This window comes from Mustela nivalis (assembly GCF_964662115.1).
Source record: "Mustela nivalis genome assembly, chromosome: 18".
In the NCBI taxonomy this organism is placed as follows: domain Eukaryota; kingdom Metazoa; phylum Chordata; class Mammalia; order Carnivora; family Mustelidae; genus Mustela; species Mustela nivalis.
This window is the reverse complement of record NC_139037.1, coordinates 59,742,604-59,757,563: the sequence shown is the minus strand read 5'-3', so window position 1 is coordinate 59,757,563 and position 14,960 is coordinate 59,742,604. Positions and strand designations below refer to the sequence as shown.

The 14,960-nt window shown below is 58.6% G+C and overlaps 1 protein-coding gene across 2 annotated transcripts in view; it reads right to left on the bottom strand.

Moving 5' to 3' along the window:
- Positions 1–564: 564 nt before the first annotated feature.
- The window catches only part of MEGF8 (multiple EGF like domains 8), a 36,802-nt gene continuing 22,406 nt past the window's right edge, over positions 565–14,960 (bottom strand). For both annotated transcript variants that reach the window (XM_082711072.1, XM_082711071.1), the window contains 16 exons: positions 14,818–14,936; positions 14,037–14,244; positions 13,517–13,697; positions 12,855–13,018; positions 11,968–12,112; positions 10,143–10,374; positions 8,856–8,979; positions 8,531–8,744; positions 8,188–8,402; positions 5,410–5,617; positions 5,063–5,222; positions 4,550–4,742; positions 3,903–4,073; positions 3,681–3,811; positions 3,035–3,167; positions 565–2,141 (listed from right to left, as the gene is read on the bottom strand). In XM_082711072.1, the coding sequence (XP_082567198.1) occupies positions 873–2,141; positions 3,035–3,167; positions 3,681–3,811; positions 3,903–4,073; positions 4,550–4,742; positions 5,063–5,222; positions 5,410–5,617; positions 8,188–8,402; positions 8,531–8,744; positions 8,856–8,979; positions 10,143–10,374; positions 11,968–12,112; positions 12,855–13,018; positions 13,517–13,697; positions 14,037–14,244; positions 14,818–14,936 (3,867 nt within the window). In that variant the 3' untranslated portion in view covers positions 565–872. The remainder of the gene's footprint in view (positions 2,142–3,034; positions 3,168–3,680; positions 3,812–3,902; positions 4,074–4,549; positions 4,743–5,062; positions 5,223–5,409; positions 5,618–8,187; positions 8,403–8,530; positions 8,745–8,855; positions 8,980–10,142; positions 10,375–11,967; positions 12,113–12,854; positions 13,019–13,516; positions 13,698–14,036; positions 14,245–14,817; positions 14,937–14,960) is intronic.

Sequence of the window (14,960 nt, the reverse complement as noted above, 5' to 3'; positions counted from 1 at the left end):
GAGCCTGAGGTCCGCCTGACAGCTGCCCTGAAATTATCCCACTGGGGAGCCAACCACAGTGCAGGCTGTTCAGGCCTCCCATGCCCCTGGTCCCTAAACCTAACCCTAGGCTACATTTTCAGTCTTCTCTCCCCAGAGGCCTCACCCAAGCCCTCCATATTGAAGACATCTCAGCCACTCCCCAAGACTCTGCTTCCTACCCAGGAGGAAACCGTGGCATTTGGAGCTATGCAAAACCCTGAGAGTGAGTGAAATCTGCATACTCCCCTTAGTGGACCCACACATTTGGCGCCCCTTGGACAATAAACCTGGGACCTGACATGTCAGGTCAGGTCACCCCCAACTCAGCCATTGACGGTACCTGTCTCAGTGCCAACTAATCCGGCCTTCCTTGTCCCCAGGCCCCACCCCACTCCTTCCCAGAGTTCTCCCCGTAGCCGATTCTCTCGGTCTTTGGGCCCAGCTTCTCTGAATGCCCTACCAAACCTATCCCACGGTCCCTCACGGCCACATCCCATGATCCCCTTCTGGCACCTATCCTTCACAGACATGATCACACTCGTGTGTGTGTGTGTGCACACGCATGTGCAAGCATGGACATGCACTGATTGTTTCCCCCAAGAACCGAAGCCCCACAAGGTCAGGGAACAGGTCTCAGTTTCTGTTCTGCCCAGCACCTTCAACAGCATAGAGTAAGTATTCAATAAATAATTGTTAAATGCAGAACATCAAATGCCCTGTCTGGGGAGCCCCAGAGGAAGGGAGCCAGAGGTCTCTGAGGACATGGTGTCTGGGGGCCCCCAGAGGAGCTCCAAGTCCAGGGCGGCGTTATCAGGGCACCCAGCTGCCACAGCTGAGGGCCCCACTGTGGGTCAGAGGGACATGCTGGTAAGATTGTCCTGGCTCAACAGTCCCTTCCGGCCTGCAGCACCCCCATGCCCACTGCCCCCAGCGCCCCCACCACCCCCACAGTACTCGTGCAGCCGGTGTCGCAGCGTGACGAGGGCTGAACCCAGGCAGGCACCGTTGGGTGCCTGGGGTCCCCCGGGCAGCTGGAGCAGCAACGTGGCCACACCAGCCATGCCATCTTCAGTGGGCTCAAGGGTGATGGGCCCAGCTCGCAGGCCAGCGGTCGCGGCGGGGATGGCTGGAGGGCAGCAGCCTCCTCCCACGGGTCCCCAGGGCCCACCGGCCCCGGTCAGCAGCAGGGGTGCCAAGAAGGGTTCGGAACGGTGGAAGGTGGGTGGCGGGAGCCCGGCAGGCTTCCAGGCAGGGGCTAGGGCAGTGGGGTCGGGTGGGAAGCAGACAGTGACCTTGGCAAAAGGGCGGCTGGCCATCTTGGTCATCTCTTGCAGATGCCGGCGCTGTTCCTGCCGCTGGTCCAGGGCCTGTTTGGCCTTCCAGAGGAGCACACAGAGTGAAAGAAAAAGGAAAAAGCAGGAGAAGAAGACAGAGAAGAAGACAAACAGGTCGATGTGGGCCTGGTCCTGACGGAAGAAGAGCAGCCCTTGCGAGTCAGCCGAGCCATTGGCACCAGGCCCGTTCGGGTCCCCCACGCCCAGCAGGAGCAGGTAGAAGCGGCTGGACTTGAGAGCGTGCTGCTCATGTGGGTAGGTGATGACAAGCCGGTCCCGCACGCCACGAACCACGAGCACAGCCGACGGCTCCGTCACGGTCACGTAGGTGATCAGGCCCCGTGGCCACACTTCCCGCACCCGTGGCTCGGCCGGAGTGCCTGACCCGCTCCCAGCCCCCGGTCCCCCTGGGTCCCCAGCTCCCCGGGTTCCGCCGTCAGCAGGGGGTGGGGGAGGCGGTGGGGGTGGAGGTGGCTGGATATGCACGGTGTGGACGCCTGTGTCGGGAGCCACGCGGACCACGAAGGTGTCATAGGAAGTGGACACATAGAGATCTACGGCACCGAAGGTCACATCCAGTGTCAGGCGGATGTCCACATTGGTAAACTTGGGCTGCACACCAAAGAGGACGGTGCGGCCGGGACCCAGAGCCCGGCGCTTGGGTTCGTGGAAGCAGTTGGTCTGGGACGTGGGGTCAAGGCAGCACTCCTGCTCCACAGAGATGAGGCGGTAGCACTGCTGGCCACCCAGCGGGCTCCCATGGAATGATTCCCGGCACTTAGCACACTGCGGGCACGGGGGTGGTCGGGTGGCGATCAGGGCTGAGCTCAGCACCCGGCCACCCTCCAAGTCCTGATGTTCTGTACCAATTGGGGAGCAGCCACTGCCCCAGGCTCCCTCAGTCCCCAGCAGCTTCCTTGTAACTGTACCTCCCCTGGGGCCTCACTGACACAGTGTGGAGGCCACCAGAACTCTAGGCTCCATGCTGCTATCCCTCCCGTCAGGGTGACCACAGCACCCTGATGTGGAGGCCTCTGGAACTCTCAGGAGTAGCGATGAAGGGCTCTGTTGAATCTGCCTCTACTCCTCACTACCTGTGTGGCCTCAGACTAATGACTTAACCTCGTTGAACTTGAGATCGTTCCTCTGTACCCAGGCAGTAAACAGGACTTGCACATGGGACTGCAGAAAGCCCAAACAGAGCACAGGATGGGCTGGCCTCACCTACCAGCCTGAGATACATCCCACCACAGGGCCTTTGCACTGGCTGATCATCTTGCCCAGATTACTCTCTGCTCGCCCATAACCCCCACGGCTGCTTGTCTGGTATCCTGACTTCTATCAGATCTTTTCTCAAGTGTCACTTTCTCACCAAGGCCTTCCCTGGGTCATCGTATCTTCCATTCCCACTCCACAGTGCTGGCCCTCCTTTCTCCTTAATGCTCATCACTAACATACTCTGCATTTGACTGACTTGTTCATTCGTTGCTGGACTCTTCCATGGGAATGTAACTTTCCCAAGGACAGTAGGCCCTGCCCATTTTGGTCCCTACTGCATTTCCCAGTGCCTCCCAAATGGCCCAGCACATAGTAGGTGCTCAATAAATGTGTGTTGGATAAATGAGTGGGCCTCTCGGGGTGTGGGGCCCTTGGCCTGGGACTCACTTCTCCAGCCTCACCTGGTACTTGTAGCAGTCCCGACGGTCGCTGGGGGAACTGCCCTGGCATGTGCCCGTCTCTGTGTTGTTCTGACACGGGCAGCCTGTCCCGTCCTGCTCATTACACGTATCTGCATGGCCGTTACACTGGCACCTGAGGAAGGTGGAGAAGAAGATGGGGGTCACAGAGCTCCCCTGGCCCACAGGGCTCCAGGCTGGACACTGCATAGGTGAACTTGAATCTAAGCTCCAAGCCAGAAGAGGAAACTGAGGTTCCCGGGGGCGAGGGGTGTCAAGCCATTTGCCCAAGGCTGTGGAGCCAGTCAGCAGTAAGCTGAGGATTTGAAACGGGGTTGGAATGACCGGTTGACTGAGCATTCGGAAGGAAGGCCTGGGGTGGGAGGCCACCCCAAGGCCTTGCCCCTTGGCAGCTCTCTACCCCCGACATCCACGGGGGTGCTCGGTAGCCTGCATGTCAGCACCAGCCTCTGAGCGAGGGGGTCTCCCACCTGGGTCTGGCTCAGGGCCTCGTATCTCAGCCTCGGCCCAGGGCCTCCCTGGGGATATTGTCCGCTTCTGCCCAAAGGAAAGAACTGGGGAGGGGGTGTGGCTCCCGGAGTCATTCCCCGTGGGCAGGGCAAGGGTCCCTGGGCCCCCTCCTTCTCACTTGGTGCACTTCCCATCCAGGAGGAAGTAGCCGTGTAGGCAGCTCTCGCATTTGTCCCCGTAGCTGTTATTCTGACAGTTCACACACACGGCCTCATCTTCACTGGGCCCCTCGGTCACCCAGTTGTCAATCTGGCCAAGGAAAGACAGGGTGATCGCAAAGAGGTGTAGGGCAGTCCCTTCCTTCCCGAGACCCAGGAGTCTGGGACCATTGCTTCTATACCTCCTCTGGATCCAGTGAGTACTTCTCAGGCTCCCTCCTGGACATTTCGAGCTCTTTCCTGGAGACGCAGACGTGGCTGTTGCCACGACAGAAGGCATGGCAGGGCCGGCAGGTCCCACCCCCAACGGCTGAACCCACGAACAGGGGGAGGCACTGCTCACAGTGGCTGCCCTGGAAACCAGGGAAAGGGTGGTCAGAGCAGGTGGTGAGTGGTGGCAGTGGGGGTGTTGGGGAGCGAACAAGCAGCCTCAGGGAGCACCATGGGAGTGCAACAGGGGCTCAGGCTCAGGGTTTCAGGCCTGGGTGCAAGTTAGCCCTCCACCCTCACGTGCCAGCGACCTGGGGCGTTGGGAAGGGGATGGTGTTCTTGCCCATCCAGCCCAAAGCGTTGAGCTCAGAAAGCCCTTCCCTACACCACGCTGTGTCCTCCCACCATGGGCCCAGCCTCCCTAGTCCAGCACCAACTCTGTCCACTATTCCAGGGTGGCCCCTCTCTGACACAACTTCAGACAGTGTCCCCAAAGTCTCCCCACGTCCTCCCTGGGCTGGCTCCACAGGGCTCAGAGTAAGGCTCACGACTCTAGCACGTGGGCGAAAAGCCCCCCAGGCTCTGTCCCAGGGTGTGCCTGAGGCCCAGGGCAGCCCACCTTGGTGTGGTTGCGGCAGAGCAGGCAGTGGTCGCGGGCCCCCACCCCTGCACACTCGCTGTGGCGGTTGCAGCGACACTCTGTGGAGCAGTTGCGGCCCACGAAGCCAAAGTGGCAACGGCAGTGATCAGGTTCCACACACGAGCCGTTCACACAGCCCTGCGCGCACACGGGGCGGCAAAGTCCAGTCACACTGCAGGGGTGGGGGGTGGAGGGTCAGGGCCCGACATGGGTCCTCAAGCCTCTGGCCGGCCCACCACCCACTAGATGGCCCTCAATGGGTGGCTCATCCCTGGGCTGTTCCACGCTCCCCCTCCGGGGTCGCCTCCATCTCCCTCAGGGGCTAGCCTGCCACCCTCTCTCTTCCGAGCAAGCCGTGCTCAGCTCACCAACGTGGCCCCTCCATGCATTGGCCCTTCACCCCTTCCAGCGTGAATCCCACGCCTTGTGCCTTCCCGCTCCCACAGGGCCCCCTGCCGCAAAGTCACCTAGGCCCCGCGCCCACCACCTCACTTGTCCATGGTGTAGCCCGCCTTGCAGCTGCACTCATAGCCGTGCGGCCGGTCGTGGCAGTTCTGCGTCTCATTGCAGTCATGGTGCCCGTTTGCACACTCATCCTCAGGAGGGCAGGACAGGAAAGCCCAGGAGGCCCCAGGCCGCCCACAGGTCAGCCCTGGCGCAGGGACGCAGAGCTCCGCCTGAGTGCCTCTGTGGCAACGCCCCCCCCCCAGCCTCCTGGGGCTTTGCTCCACCGTCCCCTGACCCCCACCTCCGAGACAGCCCCCAGTGCCCCCCAGGTTCTCCACGCCAGACCCCAGCCCAAGAGCAGTCCCTCTCACCCGACCCCTAGCGCAGCTCACCGTCACGAGGACCGCTGAGTCCACCCTCCAGGCAGCGGCCACCCCCATCCTGGCCCCCCCAGGCACACCAGCCACAGTGGGGGCGCTGCAGGCACAGGGCACACTGGGTTGCCTGAGCACAGCCCAGGGAGCAGCTCTCGGGTCCACGGAGCAGGCGGCCACAGCCTCCAGCCATACATCGCAGGGGCAGGTAAGAGGGGCTCAGACACTGTACAGGGGAGGGGAAATGAGAAGGGGGGGCAGGGCAAGAAAGAGGGAGAGAAAGAGGATCAAAGACATCCTCGGTGTCCTCCCGGACCACAGTCCCTCCTAGGAGCTCTCACCCCTCTCTGGCCACAGCCGATGGGCCAGAGTGGACACCACTTTGTCAAGCATTTGTAACTGGGAGTCCACAAGGGGAGTCAGGCTGGTGGCATCATTGAAACTGGAGGTGAGGCCTAGAGGTGCTGATTGAATGAGTAAATCACAGCAAATGAAAAGAAGAAGGGGGCAGGAAAAGAGCAGATCCAGAAGGAAGCATTGAGAGGACCACACACCCCAAGCCGGCGGAGGGCAGGGGCGTGGGGGGCAGCTTTCCAGGCTCCGTCTCCAGTCCCTTGTCAGGCCTGGCTGCGCTTTGCACCCTGACCTCTAACAGGTACCACTGTGTTGGTGTGACTGGGGGTGTCAGTCTCCCCACCTGGCTTAGGTCTCATGGCTGTTTCTCACAACCAAAGGGAGGCAACCACCCCAGCAGAGACAGAAATTAGCGACAGGAGCGGGGCTGCAAGCCACCGCCACTTAGGAAAAACGTGGAGCTGGCTGTTGGGGCCCAGGGTCCTCCCGCACTAAGCTGGGAAGCAGAGTCTGTGGCCAGGGGCTGCCCAGCAGCTCATGCGCCATCACTTAGCACGTCCTGGAGCCCAGACAAGGTGCATGGTCAGGGTCAGACTCTTGGGAACTTACCACAGGGTGTCAGAGCATTTTATTTACTATTCGGGCCGGAAGTATAAGAAGATGGGTATTAGTCCCAGCTGTCCGACAGCACTCAGCAACCACACGATCCTCAAATAAACAGCCCTGCCACTGCGGCCGGAGCTCAAAGCCCACAGACGCTGACGGCCCGCAGTGAGCTAAGCTTTGCCCAACCAGCAGAGCTAGGCTTCCATATCTGTGGGGTTATCTGGAGGGGAGGGACCGGGGGAGCGCAAGTCCCCAGTCTGTACAGCATTTCTCGCTGTGACCTCCCTAGTGGCCACAGGTGATGCTGTCCAACACGTAAATTGCATTCCTTGTGCTCCCGGGAGAGATGCAAGAGCGTTAAGTCCTGGAAGCGGGGTTCTGGTTCGTCCCGACAGGTGCCTGCAACCTGGCGAAGCACCTGGCACAGGGAAGGGGCTCGGTCAAGAACTTGGTGAAGGGGTGCCTGGGTGGCTCAGTGGGTTAAAGCCTCTGCCTTCGGCTCAGGTCATGATCCCAGAGTCCTGGGATCGAGCCCCGTATCAGGCTCTCTGCTCAGCTGGGAGCCTGCTTCCTCCTCTCTCTCTGCCTGCCTCTCTGCCTACTTGTGATCTCTGTCAAATAAATAAATAAAATCTTAAAAAAAAAAAAAAAGAACTTGGTGACGAGGGCACCTGGGTGACTCAGATAGTTGAGCATCTGCCTTTGCTCAGGTCATGGTCCTAGGGTCCTGGGATCGAGTCTCACATCAGGCTCCCTGCTCAGTGGGAAGCCTGCTTCTCCCTCTACCTTTCTCTCTCTCATGAATAAATAAATAAAATCTTTTAAAAAAAAAACTTGGTGAAAAGAAGCCAGGGAAGGGAGTACTTTATTGCCCATCCCAGGCTCTGAAGCCAAAATCATTCAAAAGAACGACTGCCGGGGGTTAAAATAACAGCAGCCCTTGAGCGCACTCCTTATGGGGCTGCTCTGTGCATCTGTTTTGTCCAATCTGTGCTGTCGGAGTGGTGAGAAGCAGAGCCAACACTCCAGAGCTGGCACACGGCATGGAAGTCCAAAGCCCTGACAGAAGTGACCTCCCTGCCACGTGCAGCGCCCTGGAGGCTCCTGCCTTGCTGACAGGCTGGGCGGGCGGGATGTACCGGCCAGCAGGCTCCCTGGCATCGACTTCTGGGCCCAGGAGTGCTCACAGAGATGGATGACGGGCATCCTGATGCTATTTGGGGAGAACCCGTATCACCACAAGGACCCAGGCATGGGGATGAGGCCTCAAGGGGTTAAAGACCCACACTAGAGGGGTCACAGAGAGAACCTCGAGGGGGAGCACTGCCCGCCTGGCCCTGGTGACCTGCTGGGTGTGTTCCACAGCGTGGAGGCTGGGATCCTCCCAGTGGGCAGAACTTGGGGGCAGAAAGCAGACAATGGAGAACGGCTGAAATTAGAGACCTCAGGGCTCCAGAAGGTCAGAGCCGCAGGACTTCCTACCCCAATTCTGTGTAATAAAACCGAGGGGGGTCTCTGTTTCTTACAACCCAAAGTTCCAAAAGCAGAGAAAGGGACAGAGAAGGCAAGCGTGGAGGTTGGGGAGGGAGAGGTGAGACAGCATGAGCGGTCACAGGAAGGATGGAGGGGACCGTGAACCCAGCTGCAGGGTCCAGAAGGATGTGGTATCCAAGCAGATATGACAGGGAGACTCGAGAGGCCAGGAGGGAAGGAGGAGATGCTGGTGGGAGAGGAGAGGCAAGGAAGAGAAGGACAGAGGAAGCACCACAGAGGGACCACAGCCAGGGAGGCGGAGAAGGAAGCAGGGCAGAGGCACAGGGGGACAGGCAGGGGTACCTGCTGCAGGCTGCTGCTCCACACGCAGTGCTGCCAGCCCCCATCCGCACCCTTGGAGTCCAGGCAGGATGTGCAGTTGGGCAGGAGATGACAGGGGGTGGGGCAGGACAGCGGGGGCGACGACTCCACCGGCATTGGGGACACGTTCAGCAGGGAGTGGCTGAAGCACGTCCAGTCGTATGTGGGCTGCACTGAGAGGATGCGGCGAGTCTCCCCTGGGGTTGAGGGCACAGGAGTCAGAGCCCGGTTCAGGCCACCAGCCTCTCTCCCCAGCTCTGCCCTTCCTCGGGCCCCCAAAGGCTAGGACCCCAGCCTGTCCTCGTGGGGAGTTAGCTGGCCTCACCTGTCCTCTTGAACTGCCTCGTCCACATGCACTTGCCCTCTCGGGTGCACTGCTCACAGTCTGCCGCCCCGCACACCGCCTCCGAGCAGTTCCCGGCCCAGAACACCTCTCGCTGGTTGATCCGACAGTCATTCTCCGAGGTGCAGGACCCGTTCCGGCCGATGCAGGCGCCCTCTGGGCAGTTGGTACACCACTTACAGCGGGGGGCGGATGCCTGGAGGGAGCAACATGGGCTCGCTGGGGTCCTCAGGGTCGCTGGCACCCCTTCTGACCCGGCTCTTCCCACCCAACCCCAGCTGAAATCCCTGAGACCAACCCCCTTCACCTCTCCATCTCCAGGCTGAAGGGTCCGGGGATGGCGGGCCAGGCACTCACTGCAGGTCCGGAGACGACGACATTCCTCGGGGGAGCGAGGCATGGGGGAGCATGAGGGGCCTCCACAGCCCAGCCTGGGGAGGCATGAGGCCTGGCTCAGCACACCCAAGAGACCCCATCCCTCCTCCACCTACCCTCGCCTCTTCCCGGTGCCTCCTGGACATCATCCCGCAGGGTGCCCCCACATGCATCTTGGACTAGTCTTAGCCCAGGCCTCCCCAACCTGTTCTCCCCCACCCCACTTGGCCGTGGTCTTCCATCCCCCGCCACTCTGGCCAGGGATACTAGACAATATCCTACACTCCCCTGCCCCTTCAGCCACCAAGGTGTCCCCCACTCGCCACTCCTGCAGCCCCTTGCCCAGTTCAGTCCTCTTCTCCAGCCTCCTCCTCCTCCTCATCTCTGGCCACCCAGGTTTCCACAGCCTCCCCTCACCACTGGCTCCTTCCCAACAGCCCGGGGGCTTTCTGCCCAGGCCTGCCCCTGCCCTCCCCTGCTCAAACTTTTCCTGGCTCCCCATCACCCGCAGTGGAGGTTCATAATCCCTTACCCCAAATCCCTGAAGGCACACATTTCAGAACTTTCCAGATTTTAGAAAAGCAGTGGGTGTATCCACTGTTACGTAACACTCCTAGTGGAATCTGGGGGAGCACCTAAATCAAAGCTTTTAATAATTCAGAAGCAAACACAGTGACACATTTAATGGGACAAGCCAAGGCCATTAGTGGCTTCATACCAGTTCAGGATAATCATGTAGCCAAAGAGTTTATGCTGAACCAAGGTCAGCCCTTTCAGCTTCCTGAGATGTCTGGCTTCCCAAACAGAAGACCAGCACCATAGCCAGGCTCTGGGAGCCCTTTCTGAGCTGCCCCCACGCACTGCTCTAGTCTCATGTTCCCCCAGCATAGAAGGTCCCTAAAATACACCGGGCACAGCCCCGCTTCTGAACCTTCACTGGTCTAAACTCTAGTGGTCATTCGGGACCCAGTTCGGTCCCAGCTCCTCCAGGAAACATTCCTGGATGACACCCCAGCCCACAAGCAGGGCTTCTCACTCAAGGGTCCCCCAGCCTGACCCTGCTTGTGGTGTGGTTGTCCATTCTCCCACATGAGCTAGTGTCCTGCCTGGACAGTACACTGCTGAGCACCCCCGCACACTGCAAGCCTGACCTAGCACGGAACCCCCTTCGGGGAGCACGGGTACTGCCCACCATGTGCCGTTTGGTCACCATGGTTACCTATGAGCCTGGTCCCCAGACAAGCAGGCCCCGTGGCACCAGGTGCAGGCCTCAGACTGGTTACAAGCTTCGGGTGAGGGCAGCAGGCGGCAAGGGTCAGGGGGCAAGGTCAGGGCCAGCAGGCGGCCCAAGGCCACGCCCCCGAAGCCCCCTGAGAGGTACAGACGGCCCCCTACTGCCGCCACAGCATGGGACACGGACTCCTCCATCGGGGCCCCCACGGAGGCTGGGCCTGGGAAAAGACAGACTGTTCAGAGACTTAGGGAAGAGAGCCCCACGAAGAGGCCGGTCAGAGAGGGACACCGAGCAGGGCAATGGACTGAGGACCACAGAGATGGAGACAGAGAAGATACGTAAGGCCAGACAGGGCAAAAGAACACAGATGGCAGGACAAGAGAGTGAGGGACAAACAGGAAAAGGAAGTGGAAAGAATGGAATAAGGAAAGGGAGCAAGCTTCTGGAACCCAACAGAGGTCGCACATGGGGAAGGCGCCAGATGCCGCTGCATCGTCAATTTCACAACTGTTCCTTTTCTTATGTGAAGTTCACCTCAAGTCTGTAAAATCCTCCAGAAAAGGGGACGTCCGGGTGGCTCAGTGGATTAAGCCTCTGCCTTCGCTCAGGTCATGATCCCCGGATCCTGGGATCAAGCCCCACATCGGGGTCCCTGCTCAGTGGGGAGCCTGCCTCTCCCTTTGGTGCTCCCCCTAGTTTCTTTCTCACTCTTTCTCAAAAAAATAAATCTTCTTAAAAATTAAAAAAATAGGGACGCCTGGGTGGCTCAGTTGGTTAAGCAGCTGCCTTCGGCTCAAGTCATAATCCCAGCATCCTGGGATCGAGTCCCACATCGGGCTCCTTGCTCAGCAGGGAGCCTGCTTCTCCCTCTGCCTCTGTCTGCCATTCTGTCTGCCTGTGCTCACTCTCTTTCCCCATCTCTCTCTGACAAATAAATATAATCTTTTAAAAAAAAATTTTTTTTAAATATTTATTTATTTATTTTCCCCTGGAGAATTTTTAATTTTTTTTTAATTTTAAGATTTCATTTATTTTTTTTAGAGAGAGTGCTTTCTCACGCTCTTTCAAAAAAAAAAAATAAATGAAATCTTCTTAAAAATTAAAAATAATTTTTAAAAATGCTCCAGGGGAAAATAAAGAAATAAAAAGTCACAGAGCATTTAACAATACAGGTTAAGGGCAAAAGGGAATTAGAGACCGAAGGCCAGAGAGAGAACCAAAACGGAAAAGGCCCAGAGGCGTACACAGTCACGCTGGAAAGCAAAAAAGACAAGGTCCAAGCCCCTTTCTGGCCTCTCAACAACAGACTGGAAAGAAACACCCCCAAGTATAACAGGGGTGTCTCCAGAAAGTGGGATCATGAGGATTTTTTCCTTTTTATTTCACCAATTATATACAATGACTGTTATTACTTTTTTTTGGTTTAAGGTTTTATTTATTTATTTGACAGTGAAGGAACACAAGCAGGGGGAGCAGTAGAGGGAGAAGCAGACTCCCCACTGAGTAAGGAGCCGATCAGGGCTCTGATGCAGGGCTTGATCGCAGGACCCTGGGGTCATAACCTGAGACAATGGCTGATGCTTAACCACCCAGATACCCCTATTACTACTTTTATAATCAAAACAATAAACAAACTTCCCAAGAAAAGAAAAGGAAGGCAGGCATCTCTGTGGGTATTTAAGTAACAGCTTTGCTTAACTCTGGGAGGTCTAATGGGGCCAGAGGGACTCCGGATGAGTGGGGTCCTAGGACAGGGCCAGAGCTCCTACGGGACGTCCCCAGGGCCCGCTGGGGGGGGCGCTGGACTTACGGGTCAGGTCAGGCAGGAGCCAGGCATTGCAGTTGACCTGGTAGAGCAGAATGTCGCTGCTGAACTCATCAGGTTCCGAGCGCCCCCCAAGGACCACCATGGTGTCCCCCAGCAGGGCTGAGGCATGGAAAAGTCGGGGGCGGGGCTGTTGGGGAGACACCGGCAAAATGGCCGGTCAGAGCCCACATTCCTCTACTCACCTCTCAGTCCACCCACCACCCTCCCACACCTCAGCCCCCACCAGCCCTACCCAACCCAACCTCCCTCAAATCTCAGCTCCTTCCTCCAGAAGACCTCCTTCATTCTTCAGAGCAGCCCCCAGGGCCAGCTCCCTCTCTCAAACTCCTGGAACCCCCATGCCCTGTGCTGTTCCCCCAGGAACCTGGCCTAGGCTGCTTGAGATGAATCCCACATTTCTCGTGTGACCTGGCCAGCTGGGCTGAGGACATCTAGGGGGAGGCTCAGGCCTCCCTTATAGTCCAGTCCCCAAAAGGAAATATGTTCGCAGATGGAACACTCAATCATCTCTAACCAGCATATCCAGGGACCACGTACTCCCACCTACTATCTCCTCTGGCCTTGAAGGCGGCCACCACAAGAGGCATCAGTCCCAGGTTTTACAGAAGGGGAGGCTGGGAACTGGAGGGCCACACCAACAGTGGGGCAGAGTTGGGGCAGAAGCTAGGCCTCTGACCTCCTGCTCTAGGATGCTTCCCTCCAAGTGAGTGATGGAAGAAGGGGAGATGTGATGGGGGCACAGTTGAGTCTAGGGGACTGTAAAGGAGGGGACTAGTAGTCCAGGTTTCAGCCAGTCCCTGGGGCACTGGGTTGGGGTGGGGGGCCCTTCCTGCCCTCTCGATCAAGCTGTATATGCCTCTTTTCCTGACCTTTGCCCCCTGGGAAGGGGCCAGCAGGCTCCAGGTGCGATCGGGACAGTGCAGGGAGTAGAGCTCAGGGGATGGGGCAGCCAGCTCCACGTGGAAGCGGAAACCCCCAAACACATAGAGGGAGTCAGTGCCCTCGTGGTACACCGCAGAATGACCGTAGAGACCTGGGGAGCACAAGTGAGCAGACAGTGCGGGGAGGGCTGGTAATTAGGACTGCCCTCCCACTTTCCTAGGTTCCCCTTCTTCCTAGGCTCCCATACCAGGCAGGAGCTCTTGTCAACCCCCGCCTCCTGCTTCGGCTCAAAAGGACCAGCACTTGCAATTCCCGGCAAGAGAAGAGGGGGAGATGGGGTTACCTGCATGTCCTGGGGGATACAGTGAGCAAAGAAGGGAAAAAGGGAATGCCTGAGGGGCAGGGATCTAGGACCTAAGAGAGGAATGCAGAAACCCACTGTCACTGGGCAGGCGGTGGGCTGCCTCTTGCAGGAAACTGAACTTCCCAAGAATGGGTCTGAGAACCTGGGTGGGTGTGGGGGAAAGACAGGAACATAACAAGGTCTAAGGGGCAGGGACCACAGGGTATGGCAGTGGTCAGAGGGCCTCCACAAAGCCTGGATGGCCTGGCATTCAAGGTGCTGTCCCCTCCTTGTCCCCAGCCTTACCCGTTGGGGGTGTCCCGCTCTGGGCTCCGGACACCCAGGTGCCAGTCACCAGCTGGTACTCGAACAGCTGCTGGTTGAAGCCATTTTCAGGGGAGTACCCACCCACCAGGAGCAGAGACAGGCCTCGACGGGCAGTGAGGGTGTGACCGGCCACCGCCGGCAGCTCCACGGTCTGGGGCACCTGGAGGATAAAGGGCAGAGGTCACCGAGGAGCCAGAGGTTAGGGCTCAGCTTCCAGGCAGAAACAAGACTCAGAACTCTCCACACTCCCCTTGAACAGATAAGGAGGTAGTGAGCTGCCCGCAGCTGTCAGACCCCAAGCTTCTAACTTGCCATGGTTGGTCCCAGCAGGGGTGCGGTAGGCCCCCTTGCCTTTTCTGCCTGCTCAGTGCCATGTACCTTCTGGGGGAAGCTGCATCCCGTGGGGGTGAGATGGGCAGGAGAACTCTGGTGGGCCCTGCTAGAGACAGCTTGTGGGGGGGCAGGAGGGGACATGCTTGGGGAAGGGAGAGGGGCTCACCTTCTCCTGCCGCCACTGCAGGGTGGTGAGGTTGAGCACCCAGAAGTCGCGAGTAACACCCCCAGCTGTGAGTCCCCCCAGAAGGTACATAGCACCACGCCCAGCAGACACGTAGGCAGCTGCGTGGAAGGAGCGGGGTGACGGCCCCGGGCCCCCATCCTCAGCTCCCGCCAACATCTGTGTCCACCGCCGCTCACTCACTGAGTACCTGGCACCAAGGGGCGGAAAAGGAAGCTCACCATACAGTCATCCCCTCATGACCTGGGGTCACCTCCCCCAGGCATATCCCCAAATCCCCTAGTGTGCCCCTCCTTTGACAACCATCTTACGTCCCTCCCCTGGGGTGGCAACTGCCCAAATAAGGGTGAGCCTCCTGTGACAGGCATCCCAGCATCTTTTGGGTATCTTTTACCTGTAGAGGATTTTGTTGTTGTTGCTGTTTTGATACTTTATCTACTTATTTGAGGAAAAGCGCATGACAGAGAGAGTGCACACACAAGCAGTGGCGGGGGCAAAGGGAGAAGCAGACTACCCACTGAACAGGGAGTCCCATTCGGGGCTTGATCCTAGGACCCTGGGATCATGACCTGAGCCGAAAGCAGATGCCCAACGAACTGACCCACCTGGCGCCCCCAAAGGTTTTTGTTAACACCAGTTTTTTTGGTTTTGTTTTTGTTGTTTACACCCGAGGGAACTCATATGTGACACACATGTCAACATCTCCTGAGGTGACCTCCTCTCGTTCAGGCATCCCCCCACCCACTCCGGAGGCTGTCCTCACCTGTACAGGTTTCCCAGCAGCCCCTGGGGCAGGCCGAGGCCCCCAAACATCCACAAGGTGGCCTCAGGTCCCTCAACCATGGTGTGCCCCAGGCGGTGTAAGAATCGGCTGGCAGTGTCCTGGGGGCAGAGGTGGGGGACGCG